This window comes from Schistocerca nitens, chromosome 1, assembly GCF_023898315.1.
Source record: "Schistocerca nitens isolate TAMUIC-IGC-003100 chromosome 1, iqSchNite1.1, whole genome shotgun sequence".
NCBI lineage: Eukaryota > Metazoa > Arthropoda > Insecta > Orthoptera > Acrididae > Schistocerca > Schistocerca nitens.
The window spans coordinates 117,508,839-117,530,600 of record NC_064614.1 but is presented as its reverse complement, the minus strand read 5'-3'; the positions used below and the strand labels follow the sequence as shown (position 1 = coordinate 117,530,600).

Below are 21,762 nucleotides of genomic sequence, written 5' to 3'. Positions count from 1 at the left end.
GTGAGCGGAACTGTCAACTGTTACTGCATTGCCCGCTTTGCAAGTTATTTTAGTCGCATGTCTTCTGTACTGTTATAGAAAAATGATACAAACAATTTAGATATGGAAATGGCATTGAGGCACTTTCTTTGAGAGTCCAAGTGTATCTTAATCTGCAAGTTATACAATAATTACACTCTTCCAGCTGTTCGCACGCCACTGTCAGTGTATAGGACACACACATATTGTCAGCTTCTAGGATCAGGATACCATTTACGCTTAGAGAGCCTGTTTGCTTGAGTCAACTATATCTGCCATGTGTATCTTAGCTGTTAAGTTATAAAATAACTGCACTATACCAGTACCTGACGCATTACTTTAGCTAACATTTGTTTTACAAAGTTACAGAACAAAAATAGTAACAGTTTAGATGCTGGAAATATTTAGTTTGGGGGTTCCATTGGGCCTTTCGCCAAGTGTGGTACACTACTGGAAATTGAAATAAGAACACCGTGAATTCATTGTCCCAGGAAGGGGAAACTTTATTGACACATTCCTGGGGTCAGATACATCACATGATCACACTGACAGAACCACAGACACATAGACACAGGCAACAGAGCATGCACAATGTCGGCACTAGTACAGTGTATATCCACCTTTCGCAGCAATGCAGGCTGCTATTCTCCCATGGAGACGATCGTAGAGATGCTGGATGTAGTCCTGTGGAACGGCTTGCCATGCCATTTCCACCTGGCGCCTCAGTTGGACCAGCGTTCGTGCTGGACGTGCAGACCGCGTGAGACGACGCTTCATCCAGTCCCAAACATGCTCAATGGGGGACAGATCCGGAGATCTTGCTGGCCAGGGTAGTTGACTTACACCTTCTAGAGCACGTTGGGTGGCACGGGATACATGCGGACGTGCATTGTCCTGTTGGAACAGCAAGTTCCCTTGCCGGTCTAGGAATGGTAGAACGATGGGTTCGATGACGGTTTGGATGTACCGTGCACTATTCAGTGTCCCCTCGACGATCACCAGTGGTGCACGGCCAGTGTAGGAGATCGCTCCCCACACCATGATGCCGGGTGTTGGCCCTGTGTGCCTCGGTCGTATGCAGTCCTGATTGTGGCGCTCACCTGCACGGCGCCAAACACGCATACGACCATCATTGGCACCAAGGCAGAAGCGACTCTCATCGCTGAAGACGACACGTCTCCATTCGTCCCTCCATTCACGCCTGTCGCGACACCACTGGAGGCGGGCTGCACGATGTTGGGGCGTGAGCGGAAGACGGCCTAACGGTGTGCGGGACCGTAGCCCAGCTTCATGGAGACGGTTGCGAATGGTCCTCGCCGATACCCCAGGAGCAACAGTGTCCCTAATTTGCTGGGAAGTGGCGGTGCGGTCCGCTACGGCACTGCGTAGGATCCTACGGTCATGGCGTGCATCCGTGCGTCGCTGCGGTCCGGTCCCAGGTCAACGGGCACGTGCACCTTCCGCCGACCACTGGCGACAACATCGATGTACTGTGGAGACCTCACGCCCCACGTGTTGAGCAATTCGGCGGTACGTCCACCCGGCCTCCCGCATGCCCACTATACGCCCTCGCTCAAAGTCCGTCAACTGCACATACGGTTCACGTCCACGCTGTCGCGGCATGCTACCAGTGTTAAAGACTGCGATGGAGTCCGTATGCCACGGCAAACTGGCTGACACTGACGGTGGCGGTGCACAAATGCTGCGCAGCTAGCGCCATTCGACGGCCAACACCGCGGTTCCTGGTGTGTCCGCTGTGCCGTGCGTGTGATCATTGCTTGTACAGCCCTCTCGCAGTGTCCGGAGCAAGTATGGTGGGTCTGACACACCGGTGTCAATGTGTTCTTTTTTCCATTTCCAGGAGTGTATGATGATTGAACTTTTCTCACAGCCAAGTGCAGATTAACCTGTAGGTTAGATCGATACTGTTACATATATTTGGACAGACACTTTAAACTTGGAATTTCTGTAAGTTTCACGTTTTACACATTTTATACATAATTCATGTCGTCCTGATACTTTTGAAAATGGCGCCAATTTATGTAGTTCATACTGATTAGCTCTATCGTTTCAATGGCATCTAGCACAAGTGGGCTGTTTCAATCAACTTGGGTTGTGACATGGGAAGAGATGCAAACAATAACTGGGGTAGTTCCTCCAACTTCGATATTTTTGAATTTTCCACTAGCACGACTGGGTTAGTTTCAGATCTTGCATTATTTATTTTCCCATCACCACCATCTTTGGTTTCTTTAAATGTATTGCCAACTGCAGCGCCGCAAGCAGAATCTGCCTGTATAAGGACACCAGATACTAGGTAGCTATGCTAGTGACTTCAGGTAATACCACTCATGTTATTGGAGGGAGCTTTAGAGGGTAAAAGCTATAGCGGGAGACGGGATTGGAATATGTCCAGCAAATGACTGAAGATGTGCTGTCCAAATGGTACTCTGAGATGAACAGATTGTCAGGAGAGAGGAATTCACAGTGGACTGCAACGAACCAGTCACATGACTGATGATAAAAAATAAAGCAACCTAGAATTTCTTCAGTGCATTTTATTCCTGCTTCCTTTGCAGTTTCGTTCTCCTATTGCACTTCTTATCTGTCAGTTTGTTGCCATGTAAGCACTTTTTTCTTGTTAAATCTAGATTATAACTTTCAGTCGCACAGTACATGTTAATACTTTTTACGTAGGTCCTGCTGATGGAAGTCTACGGATATGTCTATAAAGATTTAATAATATTTTTCAGATACCTAAATGAGGTTACATAATTTTCCTGTTCTGTTTGGGGTTTTAGTCTGAAGCCATCATCCAATCTGTTTGGAATCTAGAATCTTTCCCGTAATCTGGCGTTTCTCTGTCAGAATGTTATGTATGTCACCTTTTATGTGAAGTATGGGAGTTTCGCCAGCTCACAAGACTTTTAGTTTTGTAGTTACTGATTTCTGTATATGTGGAGAGACATTACTCGTTGCGGCCCTCTTGAGATCCTATAGGCAACTTCTCCTTACTACTCTTTCTTTCTCTCCCAGTGACTTCAAGGATCTCACTAACTATTTCACATAAGGGAGTTGCGCAATTTGACCGTACTGTGTCGAAAGTTGTTGCATGTCATATTATGAACACGTAAAGCGGATTATCGGGAAGGAAAGTGGTATAAGTATGGTGTTATTACTATCAGTTTCATTATGTTGGTGTGTTTTCAACCCTGCTCGGGGCTGTTTCTTACGTCTTCCGTTCTTCTGGAGTCCTTTCAATAGTTCCACTGTCCTCCTGTCAGCTGTTTCCAATGGTAGGTGAACGCCGCTTTCTCAGTTTTCCATAATTCCCGGTCTTATTTGTGTATTTAATTTTTAAATCTGTGCAGTTGAAGTGTTGTCCAATATTACTGACCTCTCTCGATATGTAAGCAGACTACCAAAGACTTTTTATGCTTACCTTGAAAACAGCGATGTCGTTGAGCCAGGAATCATCAGGATTGTAACCCAGATGGCTATGAATCTCCGTCACCGCGTGTCTCGTGCCCCCCTCGTTCAGGTTGATGGTACCAGACAACGCTTCATAGGTGCCGTAGGTGCTGCCAAAAGAAATCGAGGTTGCGTCACATCTTTGCAGAAGAGAACTAGGTGCCAACTGTTACTGTTAGCTAGGACTATTTTCAGGTGGACAGTGCTTAGAGAGATGTGTTATATTAGGCAGTAACTAAAAGTTAAGCTGTCTGTAACGCGAATGCTCGTTTGAACAACACAGATTATTTTTAGCTCGGTTTGGTCATATTATAGTTGATGTGGTCTCGCCTTCCTACGGCTGCTAACATTGACTCTAGCGTGGTTTATGAGATACGTGTGTCCCACTGAAATAATTTGCATTTTTGGGCGATGGGACGTCTGTATCTCATATCTGTCTAGTGCTGGCATTTACCGAGTTGCCTTTTTGAAGCTGGAGAGAGTATTACGGATCATTGGGTGGATATTTAGAAGGCTGTGAGAAATCAAATGGGGCGGTGTGTATCTATAGGTGTCACAGTGCCTTAGTTAAAGGAAAATCATCATAAACATTGTTTTGAATCATTTCTACACACCTCAGTTATTCTTCTGGTTTCATAATTAGTATGTAGTGGGACATAAATGCCCCAGAAAACTGCATAGAAGATAGAAAACATGGGTGCATGGCATGTTGACACCGACCTACATAGGCAGAAAGAAAATAACAATAAAATAAGGGAAACAAAGCTCGCAACGGAACGATATAGGTGTTAGTTTTCTACGATGCGCTATACGAGATTGAAATAATAGAGCATTGTAAAGGTGGTTCGATGAACCCTCTGCCAGACACTTAAGTATGATTTGCAGAGTATCCATGTAGATGTAGCTGTGGAAATGGAGAAACGAGCATCTGGGAAGGTACCTTGGTCTGATTTTATTGCTTCTTCCCCAGTTTACATGAACATGTCGAAGGGCACAGACACTGGGTCATAATTTACAGCCGGCCGAAGTGGCCGTGCGGTTAAAGGCGCTGCAGTCTGGAACCGCAAGACCGCTACGGTCGCAGGTTCGAATCCTGCCTAGGGCATGGATGTTTGTGATGTCCTTAGGTTAGTTAGGTTTAACTAGTTCTAAGTTCTAGGGGACTAATGACCTCAGCAGTTGAGTCCCATAGTGCTCAGAGCCATTTGACCCATAATTTACATGAGCGTACGTTGTGATAGACGAGGCTTACCAGGTACTCAAATTACTAGAACAAATAGCTTCCCTGGCTTATCACGAAAAGGAGCCAGTTCCTTATTGCTCAAATAATTTCAATAAGGGTAGATTATTGACGAGGCTTACTAGATACTCAAATTGATAGAACAAATAGCTTCCCTGGCCCATCAGTTTGACTTGAATCATCAAAAGGAGCCAGTTTCTTATTGCTCAGATCCAACCCTCAGGTTCCGTTGCACGTCTCACTGTGACAATCAGTCATAGGTGCAACTACGCCACGATAGACTAACCACCCACTGTCCAGAGGTACGTGCAGCAAGAATGCAACTCTTTCTTAGTGCAAAAGCCTACTTGGACAGATTCTATCACTTACATATTTTCTGGACAACCAAGGCTCGTCTCCTAGCAGGAGCTCTCGAACTGTTAAACTTTGCCCTGCTCGTCAATTGGTGACCTCCTTATATTGCGTTGGGGCTTCCTGCTTGCAGATGGTACGTGACCGCGTCGCTTTTTTACACACAGTTCGGAATCAGCCAACTTGAAATCAGCAGTTCCTTGATGCCCGCGACCTCATATTGGCCTGGCGAAAGTGTCAAGCGCTGTATGTCTCCATCCAGATTCCCAGGCTCTACTTGTCAAAATACTTACCAAGATGTCTGATCATTTTTTTCTTTGTCAATCCCTTCACGATTCGGTCATTAGAACGTGTGTCACACACGGAGCTACTCACATGTAAACGCAGCTAGCTGACGTGAGTGCCCACTGCTCGTTCAAGATGGAGGCGCCGCACCGCTTAGCGCCATTCCACTGCAGCAGCACCTGAAACGCAAAGTATTGCGGTCCCTCCCAGTTGCTACAGACATAAGAAACGTCGAATAAATAATCGTGTTAAATTTCAATAGCCACCACTTTGTCGCTAGGAACAGATTTATTGTGCAGGTTGTAGACGGATGTCTTCAGCATCTGCATATGTACCAGGCAATCCATGTTACGGTAAGTGGCGTAGAGAACTTCCTTTGAAACTATCACTTGTAACTTCCCTGTTCTTTTCATAGCTAGTGTGTTGGAGGAACGACCGTGTATAAACCTCCGAATGAGTTCAAGATCCACTCCTGGGCGAGGGGCAGCGTCTTTGACTAGTAATCTAAACGACCTTGTCCCGTGTTTGAACACCGCAGCAATGGCGGCCGAAGACTTCCGACCTAAGAAGTCAACATCATTCTACCAACGGCCTTGTCAAAGAGGCAGGAGGCGCGGAAACACGTTAAGGACACTCTCTTGCCCTTGGGGTGAGAAACTGCCGGATCTCTGGGATGAGACTGCTAAGGGGGAGGTGACAATGAAAAAAAAAAAAAAAAGAACAGAATAGGTATCTAAAGTATTAAGTGCTATCCGCAAAAATTAACATAAATTCTTTGAGCCTTTTATTCGTATATCCGTCATCATACATTTTTTATCTCTTTCGTTGAACACTTGGTTCGGTTCGCATTTTTTAACAATATTAGATTCAAAAAACCAGGTTTTCTTTCAGATTTCTTACTCCCAGCCTGCATTGGATGCACAGTGAAACATATAAGGTGCTTACCTAAGACATATGGTTTATCCTTGCTGAACCTGTACGTTCTGTCTAGCTCACCATCACTGTGATGGTTAAAAGAATTGGTAGTAATGCTTCCTTCATCTTCTTCTCCACCTCTTCTGCTTTAATCTGTGGTGTGTAAGAACTTTTTCAGACTTTCAGTTACTGGTTTCAATATTTCCAAGACAAAATGATCTCGTTGCAATGTCCTTATTTCAGCAACTGTAATTTATGGAGAGTAGCCTTCCATGTCTTGGTAACTTTATTTTTTATCGTCATGTTGTCATTAACTAAACGAGGCTTGAAACAGTAGACGATTTACATACATGCTGAAACTACTGTTGGCGATGGGACACAACAGCCATATCTATTGTACTGTTATAATTGAGCTTATCCATTAGCCTTGCAATGACTTTTTTTGGTTTTCTGATCTTTTTTGGTTTTTTGATCAATATGTAGCTCAACTTTCTGGATTCTGTCGTTAAACGTTTCACCTTTCCTAGCTACTGCATTGGTAAGACATTTCAGTTTCATTAATTTTGTGTTGACCACTCTATACTTTTTGTCGATACATAGATGTATTTGCACTGGTAGTCTAGGGGTAACGTCTTTGATTCATGATCAAACACATTTTCGGTCCCTGGTTAAATTTTGATAAATAATCAGCATTGGCGGCCGAAGACTTCCGGCATAAGAGGTCAGCCTCATTCTGCCAACGGCCTTGTCAAAGAGGGCGGAGGAGCGGACAGAGGTTCAGCGCACTCTCTTGTCTTAGGGGTGGAAAACCGACCCTAAAGGTGGGAGAATCAGCGGTGATCAGCGCCATGAGGATGCAGAAGGCAATGGAAACCACTGCATTAAAGACACGTAACGTGTGTCTACAGCACATGTGGCCTGTAATTAAAGAAATGTGAAGATGATCTCTCCACTGACAAAAGATTCCGGAATAGTCCCCCATTCGGATCTCCGGAAGGGGACTGCCAAGAGGGAGGTTACCTTGAGAAAAACACTGAATAATCAACGGAAGGATAACGTTCTACGAGTCAGGGCGTGGAATGTCAGAAGCTTTAACTTGGTAGAGAAACTAGAAAATCTGAAAAGGGAAATGCAAAGGCTCAGTCTAGATACAGTAGGGGTCAGTGAAGTGAAATAGAAAGAACACAAGGATTTCTGGTCAGATGAGTATAGGGTAATATCAACAGCAGCAGAAAATGTTATAGCAATAGTGGGATTCGTTGTGAATAGGAAGGTAGGACAGAGAGTGTGTTACTGTGAACAGTTCAGTGACAGGGTTGTTCTTATCAGAATCGACAGCAAACCAACACCGTCAACGATAGTTCAGCTATACATGCTGACGTCGCAAGCTTAAGATGAAGAGATAGAGAAAGTGTATGAGGACATTGAAAGGGTAATACAGTATGTAAAGGGGGAGGAAAATCTTATAGTCATGGGAGACTAGAATGCAGATGTAGGGACAGGAGTAGAAGAAGAGGTTACAGGGGAATATGGACTTGGGACAAGGAAGGAGAAACGAGAAAGACTAATTGAGTTCTGTAACAAATTTCAGCTAGCTATAGCGAATACTCTGTTCAAGAATCACAAGAGGAGGAGGTATACTTTGAAAAAGCCGAGTGCTACGGGAAGATTTCAGTTAGATTACATCATGGTCAGACAGAGATTCGGAAATGAGATACTGGATTGTAAGGCGTACCCAGCAGCAGATAGACTCAGATCACAATGCAGTAGCGACGAAGAATAGGCTGAAGTTTAAGAGATTACTGAGGAAAAATCAAAATGCAATGAAGTGGGATACGGTAGTACTAGGTATTGACGATATACGCTGAAAATTATCTGATGGAATAGATACTGCGATAATGAATAGCTCAGTAGGTAGTTAAGTTGAAGAGGAATGAAAATCTCTAAAAACGGTAATCACGGAACTTGGAAAGGAAAACATAGGTATAAGGAACGTACCTGTTAAGAAACCAGGGGTAACAGAAGAAATACCTGCGTTGATTGACCAAAGACGTAAGTACAAAAATGTTAAGGAAAATTTAGAAATACACATATACACGTCAGTTAAGAATGAAATGAATAGGAAGTGCACCGAAGCTAAGGTGAAATGACTGGATCAAAAATGCAAAAAATCGGAAAAGAAATTATTGTGAGAGGAAGTGACCGTAGTAAAGTCAAAACAGCCTTCGGTGAAATTAAAAGCAAGGGAGATTGCATTAAGAGTACAATGGTGATTCACTGTTAAATGCAGAGGACAGAGCGGATAGATGGAGAGAGTACACTGAAAGCTCCTATGAGAGCGAAGGCTCGTGTGACGTCGTTATAGAAAAAGGAATAGGAATCCACTAGTAGGAGATATGAGATCCAGTAATCAAAATAGAATGCAAAAGAGCTTTGGGACGCCTAAGCTCAAACAATGCAAAACGGATAGATAACATTCCATCGAAATTTCTAAAATCATTTGGGGAAGTGGCAACAAAACGACAAGTCACTTTGTTGTGTAGAAGTTATGAGACTAGCGATATATCATCAGACTTTAGGAAAAACATCATCCACAGAATTCCGAAGACTGCAAGAGCTGACAATTGTGAGAACTGACTCACAATCAGCTAAACAATTAGTGCATCGAAATTTCCGACAACAATAATATACTGAAGAATGCAAAAGTAAATTGAGGACCCGTTAAAAAATGATCAGTTTGGCCTCAAGAAAGATAAAGGCACCAGAGACGCAATTCCGACGTTGCTGTTGATAGCTGAAGTGAGACTACAAAAAAAAAAAACCAAGACACATTCATAGGATTTGTTGAACTGGGAAAAGCGTTCGAAAATGTAAAACAGTGCAAGATGTTCGAAATTCTGGGAAAATAGGGTTAAGTTAAGGGGATGTACAAGAACCAAGAGGGACCAATAAGAATGGAAGAACAAGAACGAAGTGCTCGGACTAAGAAGAGTCTAATGATAAGTATATAGTCTTTCGCTCCTACTATTCAATCTATACATCGAAAAAGCAGTGGTGGAAATTAAAGGAAGTTTTAAGAGTCGAAGTAAAATTCAAGGTGAAAGGATAGCGATTATAAGATTAGTTGATGACATTGTTACGTCCAGTGAACGTGAAGAAGAATTCTAAGATCTGCTGATTGGAATGAACAGTGGACTGAGTACGGAATATGGACTTACAGTAAATCGAAGAAAGACGAAACTAATGAGAAATAGCAGAAATGAAAACAGCGAGAAACTGGAATTCTGTTACCTAGGCAGTAAAATAATCAATGACGGACGGAGCGTAGGAGGACATCAAAAGCAGACTATCACTGACAGAAAGGGCATTCCTGGCCAAGAGAAATCTAAAGTGTCACACATAGGCTTTAACTTGAGAATGAAATTTCTGAGAAATTGCGTTTGGCGGACAGCATTGTATGGTATTGAAACATGGTCTGTGGGAAAACCAGAACAGAAGAGAATCTAAACATATGAGATGTGGTGCTTCAGAAGAACGTTGAATGTTAGGTGAACTGATGAGGTAAGGAATTAGGAGGTTTTCTGCAGAATCGACGGAGAAAGGAATATGTGGAAAACACTGATTACAGGAATGAACAGGATGACTGAACATCTGTTATGACATCAGGAACAACTTCCATGCCACTAGAGGAAGCTTTAAAGGTACAACTGTAGAGGAAGACAGAGATTGGAGTACACCTAGCAAATAATTGTGGACGTCAGTTACAGATGCTACTCTGACAATGAGATTAAAAGATTGGCACGGGTGAGGAATTCGTAGTGCGTGGCATCAGACAAGTAAGAAGTCTGATGACTGAGGACAATGAGCTTTCTCTGATTTTTTCCTTGCCGTCATTTCGCGAGACAAATGTGAGAAGATGTGTAATGTTGCCCGACTTTTATGGAACGTACGCTATCGGAATTTAAATATTAAAAATCTGTGTGTAACGTCTGCAACTGAAGTTTGTTGTTCGTGTGCGTAAAGCTTTTGGGTTTACCAAACGAGCCCAGTAACAGGGTTACCAACTGTCCCTTAATGTAGGAGATTTCACGTATGTGAGGGCTGAATAAAATATTTCGAATGGACCTTTTATAGGACAGTAAATACCCATATGTGATATTTTTCTATTAACTTTGTTATTCATGTCGCTCTATCATCTAAATTACATGAGTGTTAGGCCTATGTGCCACTGGTTAGTATAGTGAAGTATAAATTTGTCTTATAACACGTTTGTTGGCATAATTGTATGGGACATTAGATTTCTTTGTTATTATTAGATAATGCCATTTTTGTCTGGATTTGTCTTATTTAAAATTTAGCCTATGTCAATTATCAAAGTAGTTTAAGTAATACCATCTACGTATTAGTAAACAATACTTCGCACACCTCACTGGCAGAGGCCGCCTAAGTCACAATGGGAACTGTCCGCTTCCCAGTATTTTCTTCTCTATCCTCCTTATTATAATGTAAAGGGATTATTCAACCAGTATTGTTTCCATGCTGGGTCACCATCTTAAACCCGCAACCATACTAAGGGTAGTGAACCGCAAGTCATACTGCAAGGCACGCCCTAGACCTCTACAAAACACCTGTAGTCAGTGATGTTATCACAGCCTATTGGTCACTGGTTCCCTACTCCACGATAGCGAATTCGAAATGTTGTTCTCAAGAGTAAGTTCTCCAGCTCCTCTAAGTAATTTTCTTACAATATTTTCAGTATAATCTCACATCACTCTCGCCAGTGTTAATCGCATGACTCTTCCACTTTATAGGTCGTCCTGTTGCATCAGAGTGGTCAGCAGATTTATTTATGTTATACTCGACGTTTTCTCTGGAACGCTGCGCGACTAGTGGCTTCTTGGCCAGGCCTTCCACTGACCTGTTACGAAGCGTGATGTGTGCCTCTCTGTCATTTGGATGACTCTAGTTGGCGTTTGTTCCGTCTTGCTGCCATATAGCCTGACACTAACGGCGTTTCTATGCTTAGCATCTCCATCTGTTGGCTGAATTTATTTTTACTTACCTTAAGTCCAAGAGATTCTGCCGAGCAAATAATAGGACCTCGGCCGTCCGACGGTGTAGCAGTGTACACAATTTCTCAATTCATCGCATGCTCTTTCCATACTTGTTCTCTTCTTAACTCTCCTCAAGAGACAAGCAGCTGGGAGTTCTATTTTAAGAAAAACCTCTAAAAGTAATAGAAGCTCCTTCTGAAGCTCTATATGTGAGAAACTTCTGTAAGCTAGGCATAATTTCTGGTCCCTTGAACTTTGGCCTACCGTGATTCGATTGTGTTCGATATCAGACTTTACCGATGGTTTCCAGTTATTTTGCTACACACATTCGGTTCCATTCTTCAGCGCACACAAACATGGCGACAGATATTGAAGTTACAAAGAATTTTTGCTGTTAAAGACTTATAGCTACAGGTATCTGAAGACTCGTTTATTCCTTTATGACAAATTAATGAGCAGAGTGTTTCCGGTAAGTTGTAACGTATTAAAATAATTATTAGTAGCAATAGCAATTTTGTAATGTAATGGATACCTGGTCGGCACCATATGGACTTCCTCTTTTAGTGCGTTTAGTTGACATCCGTTATGTATTTTTCTGGCTATTTAGGTACCAGTACTCACCATATGAGGGAACTCCCCTGGTTCTGCTTCTTCGCCATTGACTATGCGTCCCTGAAGTACCGAAACCTTCCGCTGCTCTGCGCCACCTGCAACAGATCGTACATTTACTATGTGTGTTTCGTACAATGATATCACACCCGCTAATGTACATTACAAAGGCTGAATATTTATTCTGCGTTATTTAAGTGTATATTTGTATAGATTACTATGTCTCGGTAGTGAGACTGCCATTTAAAAGTTCTTCCCTAGGCGCTGCTTTCAGTGCTCCACATAGTAAGATATCTGGACATATTCACGATCATCGGAATCCAACTTTTTTCAAAACCTTCATCTATATCCGTGAGCCACTCACTTTACACTGGAGTGAAAAAAGTTGTGGGATAACTCCTACTGTTGTGTCGAACCTCCTTTTGCTCCGCCGACTGAAGCAACTCAACGTGGCATGGATTCAACAAGTCGTTGGACGCTCCTGAAGAAATATTGAGCCATGCTGCCTCTACAGCCCTTCATAATAGCTCAAGTGGTGCCTGTGCGGGATTTTTTACACGATTTGACCACTCGATTATGTCCCATAAATGTTCGATGGGTTCCATTTCGGGTAATCTGGGTGGGTCAGACCATTCCCTAGAATTGTCCAGAATGTTCTTAAAATCAATCGCGAACAACTGCAGTCCTCTCACAAGGGGCATTATCAACGATAAAAATTACATGCTCGTTTGGGAACATGACCTACATGAATGGCTACAGATCGTCTCCAACCAGCCTAACATAATCATTTTCAGTCAACGAACGATTGAATTGGACCAGCGGACTCAGTACATTCCAAGTAAAGACAGACCACACCATTATGGAGCCACCACCAGCTTGCGCAGTGTGTTGTTGACAACTTGGGTCCATAGCTTCGTGGCGTATTCGCCATACTCGAACCCTAAAATCAGCTTTTACCAACTGAAATCTTGACTCATCTGACCAGACCACGGTTTTCCAGACGTCTAGGGTCCAATCTAAATGGTGATGAGAGCAGGAGAGACACTGCAGGCGATGTTGTGCTGTTAGAAAAGGCACACGCGTATGTCGTCGGTAGCCATATCCCATCACCACCAAATTTCGTCGCACTGTCCTAACGAATACGTTCGTCGTACGTCTCACATTCATTTCTAAGGTTGTTTCACAGAGTGTTGCTTGTCTGTTAGCACTGGCAACTTTATGCAAACGCAGATACACTCGGTCGTTACTGGCGAAGTGGTTAGGACACTTGACTGGCATTCGGGACCACGACGGTTCAAATCCGTGTCTGGCCATCCTGATTTAGGTTTTCCGTGATTCCCCTAAATCGCTTCTGGCAAATGCGCGGGATGGTTCCTCTGAAAAGGGCAAGGCCGACTTCCTTCCCCGTCCTTCCCTACTCCGATGGGACCAATGACCTCGCTGTTTGGTCTCCTCCTCAATTTAACCAGTCAACCATCTTGGTAGTCCTTGGTGGTAGGTAATGCATAAATGTTTGACACTCGGCACATTCTTGACGCTCCGCATCTCGGAATATTGAATTCTCCAACGATTTTCGAAATGGAGCATCCCATATGTCTAGCTGCAACTACTATTCCGCGTTCAGTCTGTTAATTGCCGTCGTGCGGTCATAATTATGTGGAAAACCTTTTTACATGAATCACCTGAGTACAAATGATTGATCCGTCAATGCACTGCGCTTTTACACCTTGTGTAGTCGATACGACTACCATCTGCATATGTGTATACTGTTGTACCATGCCTTATGTCACGTCAGTGAATATAGATACTGAAATTCAAGCCCGTTCGACTACAATGGTTTATTGTACTATACAGTCACCCAAATCAGTAAAGTCACATGTTTGAACGCCTATCCGCATGAGTAGGCGCTCAGGCGAGCGGCTATCCTGCGCTAAACACGACCTGTAACTTCCTGATGTCCTTAGCTTTCATGGTACTTTATTCTCCGAAACTTCGCTAAGATAATCGGAGAAAATATAAATAAAATCGTGAACGTATTATTAAAATGATTTTATATGCGTGGGTGGGGTGGGGTGGTGGAGGGAGGGAATGACTGCCGCCATGACAACCTTCACCACTCTTCCTCCCTCTTCGATCTCCACTTGATTCTTCACGCCCCATACGTCAATTAAAGATACATTAATATACGGCAGAATAAAGAAACGATTCTTTTCCATTCCCATTAAGAGTTAGTCGCAGCGTGTAGTCACGCAGTATATAAACAGACGCAGATCTCACCTGGGGCGCACCTCACGGACGCTGTCAGGAGCAACAGAAGCAACGCTGTCTGCAGCATGGTGTCTTTAATGCGCCTACAACAGACACACACACACACACAGCGTCTTTTATAACGACAACCATCGTAGCTGGATAGCAACAAATGGCAATAATTCTCCATTAACGCTGTTATCACTGTTAATTGATTGTTACAAGGGTCTGACAAAGTTCTCGTGCGACCAACCCAATGTGTAATTATTAGCTCGAGTAATTAAGATTTCGAGAGGTCGTTATGACGTATGATATCAACGTCCATCGGTTGAAAACAGCGTTCATCGTTTTGTTCTGTTATCAGATTAATTAGCCAGTCCTACAGACAGCCAGTGATTCCCCTTTCCATGTTTAACTGAGATCGTAACACTGCCGTAATGCTTCCCTGTGATTACGCTGTTACTGACAGATAACACCGTCCACGACCATCGACGGAAGATAATTATTTGAGAACGCCATCCAATGGTGCTGGAGAAATGTCAGATTGTCAATCATGCGCTGGCCGCTGTGGCCGAGCGGTTCTAGGCGCTTCAGTCTGGAACCGCGCTGCTGCTACGGTCGCAGGTTCGAATCCTGCCTCGGGCATGGATGTGTGTGCTGTCCTTAGGTTAGTTAGGTTTAAGTAGTTCTAAGTGTAGGGGACTTATGACCTCAGATGTTTAGTCCCATAGTGCTTGGAGCCCATTGAACGATTTTTTTGTCAATCATGCAGTCACCGCTTGACGAATGCGAAAAAGCTCCTCCGGGGCAATATAACAAGAAGTAGCTGCGAAAGTCTGATCATTTATTAAAGACGATGCACCACCCGTTCGAGCTCAAAACTAAAAACAGATAATTCAAAAACTAACTTTTTGGGGAATCAAGTCGTGATGCATCTCGAAATGCGCATCTCATTGTAAAACTATTGAACTGTAACTCATAGAGATGCCAGTCAGGTTAAAGAGCATCTTGTTACTTTTGTGGTGTCACCGCCAGACATCACACTTGCTAGGTGGTAGCCTTTAAATCGGCCGCGGTCCGGTAGTATACGTCGGACCCGCGTGTCGCCACTGTCAGTGATTGCAGACCGAGCGCCGCCACACGGCAGGTCTAGAGAGACGGCCTAGCACTCGTCCCAGTTGTACAGCCGACTTTGCTAGCGATGGTTCACTGACAAATTACGCTCTCAATTGCCGAGACGATAGTTAGCATAGCCTTCAGCTACGTCATTTGCTACGACCTAGCAAGGCACCACTATCAATTGCTATTTACCTTGTGATGCATGTACAGTCAGGCCGATGTTCACCAATTATGGATTAAAGTTAAGTATTCCAGAAGCTACGTACTTTATTTGCTAGTCTTCAGTACTTGTCCTGTTCCAGACCTCACGCCATCCTGCGTGAGCTTAAACGCGTGCCTTTCGGTCTCCCGTCCATTGAGGATTGGCTGTCTTGCCAGTCCACAACAACTTTATCTATTTTGCAAAGCCCTGCTTGTTACAGAATGACTGCAAATACAGATCACCGCTGGACAAGTTCTGTTTCAACTGTTTAGTGGCCGGCGGGTGTGGCCGTGCGGTTCTAGGGGCGTCAGTCTGGAACCGCGTGACCGCTACGGTCGCAGGTTCGAGTCCTGCCTCGGGCATGGATGTGTGTGATGTTCTTAGGTTAGTTAGGTTTAAGTAGTTCTAAGTTCTAGGGGACTGATGACCACAGATGTTAAGTCCCATAGTGCTCAGAGCCATTTGAACCATTTAGTAGTTTCTTTCAGTACATTTCAGTCACTGAAGACCTTCTAATTGTAATTTATTGTAATTTAATAAGACATTTACAGCCAAAGCGGCACATGGCCGAACCTTTACCAAATGCAGCTCTTTCACGCTGAAGGCATCCAAACAAGAAATCTTAAAAATCAACAAGACAAAAATCCAATTAAAATAGCAAATAACATAATTAAAAAAAACATATATCACAGCTAGGTGGAAAGCCTCAAGGCAAAGCAGATAGAACAAACATATGCAAGGTGCAATACAAATGGCTGAAGGCCACAATTAAATTTCAAAATTTTAAAATAGATTACCATAATCTTTTAAAGGCAGAATGCCGCAATGTTTAAGCTTGAAAGATAATTTTAAGAAGAGGTTGCAAGGCTAAAGCCCAAAATTAATTTTTCCAATTAATATATATATATATATATATATATATATATATATATATATATATATATATAGCCTTAAATAGCTAAAAACGGATAATTGAACACCGGTGGGGAAAGATAATAAAGACAACGGCACTCAGAGGTCTCCAGGGAGGCCGGTCTGCCCTCGTTCACGTAGGTGAGACAGGTGGTGAGCCCAACTATACTCGCTCCATCGGAACTCAACCAGGGGACAGCCAAGGACGGACTGACACAACGACTTGCTTGCCATCAATCAGTAGATGAGAACCCAAACACAAAAGGTTACGAATGTAATAATCCAAAATGACGTATTTATTAGCTGTCAAAATTACACACCATGTTAGACAGCGACAACAGATGAGGAATGAACGCTGTCTGAAATTACGTTAGTGGCCAGGCCAGGCAACCAGAACACTAACGGCCACAAGGCAGAAAATTAAATTGCTACACCAAGAAGAAATGCAAATGATAAACGGGTATTGATTGGACAGATATATTATACTAGAACTGACATGTAATGTACCGAGAACAACCACCTCTGGCCGTAATAACGGCCTTGATACGCCTGGGCATTGAGTCAAACGGAGCTTGGATGGCGTGTACAGGTACAGCTGTCCATGCAGCTTCAACACGATACCACGGTTCATCAAAAGTAGTGACTGGCGTATTGTGACGAGCCAGTTGCTCGGCCACCATTGACCAGACGTTTTCAATTGGTGAGAGATCTGTAGAATGTGGTGGCCAGGGCAGCAGTCGAATATTTTCTGTGTCCAGAAAGGCCCACACAGGACCTGCAACATGCGGTCGTGCATTATCCTGCTGAAACGTATATAAAGCTTCAAAACACAGAATTGTATGAGAAAATTGTTTGTATAACTGACTAGAATGGTCCAATGAAGACCATAAAATAAAAATAAATAGTAACAGAAAAAACATATTTCTTTATTATATGTAACTTTCAGGTTATTTCCAGTAATTTTTAACTGGTGATTGACAGCGTGTGTTTCTGTACGGAAAGTTCCATGTATTCTACTAGTAGTTCAAGGAAGATATTGTAAAATTCGACCGTGAGTGCGAATCGTTATAGGTTAGTGACTTGTGAGACGTGTTGGAAGTTGCGTAGCATGTGGTTTCACTGGGGTGAACGTAGTGGGGAAGCTAGTGGGGTATCTAGCGAGGCTCTCTCCTTGGGCTGCCGGACTTGTAGCAGGAACAGACTGATGGTGGAAAGGAGGTAAGAATATGTCACGCTTATTGGATCACAGACTAGACGTGGAGACGGCGGGAAAGTCTGAAGAAATATGAAATGGCCATATGACAGCAAGGCCAATGGGAAGCAAATACGTTCTGTTAGTTTCATTTTGAATGCTGAGAATAGGTCTAGCCAGCTGTCAGTCATATGGAGAAAGGCTTCCAGTAGTCTTAGGAGCACGAAAGATGCAAGAGGCAGCCTGTTTTGTTAGGAGCCTAAGACAGCAGCGTTTGAAACAGGAGAATTCTGCTTCTATGGCTGTTAGGCAGCAGTCACGGGCACGGTGTAGCCCCACTGTTGCAGGAGACATGGGTGAGGAGTACCAAGTCGTCAGTATTTTTAAAACAAATGCTGTGCCCTATAAGGTGATGGAGGACTTGGGGTTTTGTGTAAGGGTTTTAAACAGGATTAGGTAGTGACAGTGGGAGAAGCTGGGAATAGTCTTAAAGTTGGTTCAATAAATGCTAAATGGAGATGAGAAGATGCAGGAAGCATATTTCATCAAAAGATTTGGGGAATTAGAGATAGTGTAGAGAATTTCTATGCTGATATTATTAGTATCTCAGACTATCATTTCTTTAGAGGAGGGTCTTAAGGTCTCCTATGGGTGGATATCTTATCTGATTTCTCTGTAAGGAGTTCGTTACAGAATGGAGGAATGACCATTTATGTCAAATATAATCATTCATTCAAACGAATTGGTGCATCAAAGCATTGTAAACATTATGTAAGGTTAGAAAGACATGAAGTCGGAAGGTTCTCCAGAGAAAAGAGTATCAATGGATTTACTTGAATCTTACAAACTTGTACAGACAGTAGAGTTCCCCACTAGAGTTCATCGAAACAACAGTACCCTCGTAGACATCTCCAGTAATAGTTCTCTGGCTGTGGGTCACATTGGGAAGAAAATAGGTTCTGGTCCCTCATATCATCACGCACAGATAATAATATTTAATGGCATCATAGCAAATTCGTACACCAAAGTAGTGAAAAAACAATTAAAGATATGAGTCCACTTCCACTGTAAGTATTTAAAGCCAATCTCGTAGGTCACCCGTGACAAGATGTCTCCATTGTATACAACTTGAACGACAAATATAACATATTTCTTCAAATTTTTATTACTTTGTTTGATAGCTCTTTACTAATGAAAATTAAAGGCATATATACAGAACGTAATATGACAGAAGCGTAAGTACAACTGTGTTCGCCCTGGATGGATAGGAACAGAAAAAATTCTCACCACTATCTGGATTAGAACCAGAGACATCCAGTACCAGACCACCACGGGCGCCAGTAATGATAACTGAAATCAAAAGTTCTTTGGTACATGTAAACACAAAGAACTCTTGAAATCTGGTGTTTCGAGACAACCATACCAGATGTGGTTGCAGGAAACAAGAAAAAAGATGAAGTTGAATCGCCTATTACATTTGAAGCGAGATATTATGCCACCAGTCTGTGTTTAAAAATTTTAAAATTCCTTTATTTCACGTCTACGCTCACAAATTTTTGGTCATCAGGCTACCGGTTTCGGTCTATAATGATGATCTTCAGATCTGTTTTATAAAAACGTGTCCTAATATACTGGAGCCGGGACATGTTTTTATAAAACAGATCTGAAGATGGTCATTGTAGACAGAAACCGGTAGCCTGATGACAAAAAATTTGTGACCATAGACGTGAAGTAAAGGAATTTTAAAATTTTTAAACACAGACTGGTGGCATAATATCTCCCTCCAAACGTAATGGCCGATTCAACTTCATCTTTTCTTGTTTCCTGCAACCACATCTCGTATGGTTGTCTGGAAACATCAGATTTCAAGAGTTCTTTGTGTTTACAAGTACGAATGAACTGTAGTTTGAGGACAAAAACATTGTGACCATAGGCGTGAAGTAAAGGAAATTTATTCTGTATTCGGGTCACTGTTCAATTCGCGACCATGTCGCAGCTTGTGAATTTAAATATTTTACTTGCACTACTAATTTCGCGCACTGTCCGTCCTCGAGTGCATCAAAAAACATTACAACGCACCATACTAAAGTAACAACAACGTTAAAGTCAATTAGATGCAGCTACCGTTGCACAGACGTAAACTTACTTATAGTAACAGATCGCGATACAACTTTGTTGTTGCGTTATAAATTGTATGCCACGCATGTTTGTGCACAACCTGGTTGTTAGCGGCCATCATCTAAAATATAAGTTGCATGACGTGAAAGTGCTTTCAACAACAGCTGCATTTCTTTTTTTAGGTCATCAGTCTTCTAACTGGTTTGATGCGGCTCATCATGAATTTCTCTCCTGTGCCAACCTCTTCATCTCAGAGTAGTCCTTGCAGCCTACGATCTCAATTATTTGCTGGATGTATTTCAATATCTGTCTTCCTCTACAGTTTTTGCCCTCTACAGCTCGTTCTAGTATCATGGAACTCATTCCCCGATGTCTTTAACAGATGTCCTACCATCCTGTCCCTTCTCCTTGCCAGTTTTTTTCCACATATTCCTTTCCTCTCCGGTTCTGCGCTAAACCTCCTCATTCCTTACCTTATCAGTCCACCTAATTTTCAACATTCGTCTGCAGCATGTAATCCTCCCCCCCTCCCCCATCCTTCCTGCTTGCAGCTATTGTCCACAATAAGTAAAGTCTTTTATGAAAAATTTGAGAGGAGCGAAGATTACAATAAACTTTCTAGTTTACTTAGCTTGTCATACTGAGCTGACTCCAGTTCTTCCTGTCTAGGTGTCTGATTCTTGAGCCTGAAAATGTCACATTTTAGATCCTCACGGTTGGATTGATTTAAATAAATTTGAAGATTGTTGTTGCAGAATTTTGTTTTTACGTAAATCTACTTTCTCACATTTTAGTATATCACACAGTCTTTTGATTTTTCACATTGTTCGCACAAAATACAAAAATACATCCGATCACATCAGAGGCATGCTTACGACTCTCTCACTCTGCGGAAATAACCATATTACAATGCGTTTACAATTTTTATTAACAAATGACTTACCACTAGTTCCATTACATTATTAATTTCAATTATTATTTCATAAATGAATCCAGAAATAAACATAGGAACCAGGACAGTATTGCGCAATTAATAATAGAACTTTTGAGTTTGCCCGTAGTTCGTAATTTCAAATGCTTCTAAAAAATTATTTTAACTGTACATTCAAAACTAGTATTTATCGATTATAACATCGAGACTAAAATATTTTATAAAGTAATTGATTTTCATAAACTTTAGCTTCAAATGTAACATACTGTGTATAAAATTATATGGAAGTTTTCAGAAAAGCAACTGAGATAATACTCATCTGTCCAAAATTCGAAAAAATTATACTGGTATCGACAACTGCTGTTGAAGAAAAGTAATGCTAGAGGAGGATAACTCGTTACAAGCACCACATCTCAAACGCTTCCATTCTCTTCTGTTCCAGTTTTCCCACAGTCCATGTTTCACTACCATGCAATGCTATGCTCCAAAAGTACATTCTCAGAAATTTGTTCCGCAAATTAAGACCTATGTTTGATATTAGTAGGTTTCTCTTGGCCAGGAATGTCCTTTTTGCCAGTGCTAGTCTGCCTTTGATGTCCTCCTTTCTCCGTCTATCTGTGGCTATTTTGCTGCCAAGGTAATAGACTTTCTGAAATTCGTCTGCTTCGTGACCAACAATGCCGAATGTTAAGTTTCTCACTGTTCTCAATACTGCTACTTCTCATTACTTTCGTCTTTCTTCGATTTACTTTCAATCCATATTCTGTACTTATTATTGTTCATCCCATTCAGCAGATCATGTAATTATTCTTCACTTTCACTCAAGATGGCAGTGTCATCAGCGAATCGTATCATTGATATCCTTTCATCTTGAATTTTAATGCCACTCCTGAACCTTTCTTTTGCTTCCATCATTGCTTCTTCGATGTAGAGTTTGAACAATAGGGGCGAAAGATTACATCTCTGCCTTACAATCTTTTTAATTCGAGCTCTTCATTCTTGCTTTCATTATTCCCTCTTGGCTCTTGAACATATCGCATATTACCCGTCTCTCCATATATCTCACCCCTATTTTTCTCAGAATTTTGAACATTGTCG

General features: G+C 42.3%; 1 protein-coding gene across 1 annotated transcript in view; it reads right to left on the bottom strand.

Annotated features, from left to right (window-relative positions):
- Positions 1–14,284, bottom strand: part of LOC126242255 (mite allergen Eur m 3-like) — a 34,818-nt gene extending 20,534 nt beyond the window's left edge. Inside the window, exons 1-4 of the mRNA XM_049948074.1 lie at positions 14,221–14,284; positions 11,956–12,041; positions 5,456–5,544; positions 3,461–3,599 (exon numbers count right to left, since the gene is read on the bottom strand). Coding sequence (XP_049804031.1) covers positions 3,461–3,599; positions 5,456–5,544; positions 11,956–12,041; positions 14,221–14,278 — 372 coding nt within the window. The 5' untranslated portion in view covers positions 14,279–14,284. The remainder of the gene's footprint in view (positions 1–3,460; positions 3,600–5,455; positions 5,545–11,955; positions 12,042–14,220) is intronic.
- Between the last annotated feature and the right edge of the window lie 7,478 nt (positions 14,285–21,762).